Here is a 2,362-nt window from a genome sequence, read left to right as displayed (position 1 = left end):
TAGCGTGAGCGTCGTCCTCGACGCGTGCTCGCATGCGGGGGCGGAGGAGCTCGCGATGGACGTGTTCGCGAAGGTGTACGCGTCGGGATTCCAGCTGAACCAGCGGAATTGGGCGAATTGGGTCGAGTGCCTGTGTCGGCTGGGAAAGATTGACGAGGCGACGAAGGTGCTGTGTGTCGCGATGCCGCAGGAGAAGGAGAAAGGCGTGCACCCGACAAAGGAGATCGCGCAGATCATCTTGAATTTTGCTGCTAACCAGAGACGAGAAGAAGAAATTCGCGACCGTATTAAACACTACCTGCCCAAGCTAATTGGTTAGACAGCGTATGTAGACGACGCATGTAGACAACGTTGATATTCGGCACAAAAGTAGATGATATTCAGCTGATTATATAAGATACGAATGACGATATAAACGTGCGATGCGTGTGAGGGTAAGGATAGCAATGTCGATGAGAATGTTTATGATGATGCGTATGGTTGAGCAAAACATCGGGGGCTGGGCTGGGCCATCTAGAGGAATAGAACGCCCTGTCCTAGGGTACACGAAACACACCATAACCCAGAGTTCTTCCGAGAAAAAGGTCTAATGAGATGCTGTCTCCTCGACGGAGGGACAGTCGCACTGTAAACAGCATGTCAGCGAACGATCTCGGACTTGGTAAGCAAAGCGACTCACGATAAGGTTTAAGTCTCCGTACGCTAGAGGAGAGAAAACTTGATGAGTGGTCGACGAAGATAAAGAAATGAATCTACACACCATCATCGATGCGAGAGACTGTCGGCCAGAACTTACGTTCGCGCAGGCCAGGAACAGGGTACGCAGCTTGCTGACGAGAGTAGGGTCTGCCGCGACAATGTAAGGTTCGCGCACAGGAGTACATCCACCCGAGTACTTACCGGTTCCACTCAGCGTCAGACAATGTAAGGGTATGAATAGGGTGGGGAGCGTTCTTCAGGAGGTTGTTGTCTTTGGGCTGCTTGCCGGTGATAATGTCCTCCGCCTCCTTGCGGATGGAGATCATCGCGTCGCAGAAGCGGTCGATCTCCTCGAGAGACTCCGACTCGGTCGGCTCAATAAGCATGCACGTTGAGATTGGCCACGAGCAGGTGGGCGGGTGGAAGCCGTAGTCCTGCAGACGCTTCGCGAAGTCAGTGACCTTGAGACCTGCGGCCTTGTCGAACTCGGAGAGGTCGATGAGCAGCTCGTGCGCGACGCGCCCGTTCTTGTTCTTGTAGCGCAGACTGTAGTATTCCTTGAGCCTGTGCGTTATGTAGTTCGCATTCAGGAGCGCGGTCTTAGTCGAGTTTGAAAGGCCCGAGCCGCCGAGCATCTTAATGTACGCCCAGGAGATGAGCAGGATCGAGGCGCTGCCGTACTGCGCGGCAGAGATGGCGTTGATAGCCTGGTCACCGCCGACGGGAACCACAGGATGTGAGGGAAGGAAGGGCGCCAGGTGTTCGGCGACGCAGATGGGGCCGACTCCAGGTCCGCCTCCACCATGAGGACTATGGAGGGCGATATCAGTCGCGGCGCATATATGCAGATGTTTGACAACTCACATGGCAAAGGTCTTATGCAAGTTCATGTGACAGACATCACCACCGCACTTGGCGGGGCTGGTGAGACCGATCTGGGCGTTGAGGTTAGCACCGTCGAGGTAGACCTGGCCGCCGTTCTCGTGGATGATACGACAAGCATCGGTGACGCCGTCTTCGAACACCCCAAAGGTCGACGGGTAAGTGATCATAAATGCGGCAAGATTGTCCTTGTGCTTGGTCGCTTTAGCCTTCAAATCTTCGAGATCGAGGCTGCCGTCGGGAAGTGACTTCACAGGAACGACCTTCAATCCGGCCATAACAGCTGACTGCGGCGCAATTTAGTTAGGGACCAATGTAAACAGCACAATGCGACTCACTGCAGGGTTTGTTCCGTGCGCACTGACCGGAATAAGGCAAATGTCGCGATGACCTTCGCCACGAGATTCGTGGTATGCCCGGATGACAGAGAGGCCAGCGTATTCTCCCGCCGCTCCTGAGTTAGGCTGGAGCGAGCAGGCGTGGAAGCCGGTGATCTTGCAAAGGTCTTCCTCGAGCTCCTTGATCATCTCGAGATAGCCCTCGACTTGATCTGTAGGCGCGAAGGGATGGACGTTGCTGAACTCGGGGAAGGTCAGTGGAATCATGCTGCTCGTGCTGTTGAGTTTCATCGTGCAGCTTCCAAGCGGAATCATCGCATGCACAAGACCAAGGTCCTTTGATTGAAGGTGGTAGATGTAACGGAGCATCTCAGTCTCCGAATGATGCGAGTTGAAGACGCGGTGGGGAAGGAATGAAGAGGTCCGACGCAGAGATTCGGGGA

General features: G+C 54.6%; 1 protein-coding gene across 1 annotated transcript in view; it reads right to left on the bottom strand.

The window, feature by feature from the left end:
- Window positions 1–386: 386 nt before the first annotated feature.
- Window positions 387–2,362, bottom strand: part of PHACADRAFT_168760 (uncharacterized protein) — a 4,245-nt gene continuing 2,269 nt past the window's right edge. Inside the window, exons 5-10 of the mRNA XM_007390684.1 lie at window positions 1,920–2,357; window positions 1,564–1,868; window positions 901–1,509; window positions 761–846; window positions 680–702; window positions 387–625 (exon numbers count right to left, since the gene is read on the bottom strand). Coding sequence (XP_007390746.1) covers window positions 587–625; window positions 680–702; window positions 761–846; window positions 901–1,509; window positions 1,564–1,868; window positions 1,920–2,357 — 1,500 coding nt within the window. The 3' untranslated portion in view covers window positions 387–586. The remainder of the gene's footprint in view (window positions 626–679; window positions 703–760; window positions 847–900; window positions 1,510–1,563; window positions 1,869–1,919; window positions 2,358–2,362) is intronic.

This window comes from Phanerochaete carnosa, assembly GCF_000300595.1.
Source record: "Phanerochaete carnosa HHB-10118-sp unplaced genomic scaffold PHACAscaffold_1, whole genome shotgun sequence".
NCBI lineage: Eukaryota > Fungi > Basidiomycota > Agaricomycetes > Polyporales > Phanerochaetaceae > Phanerochaete > Phanerochaete carnosa.
Note: the sequence above shows the minus strand (reverse complement) of the source record. Positions and strands in the feature narration are given on the sequence as shown.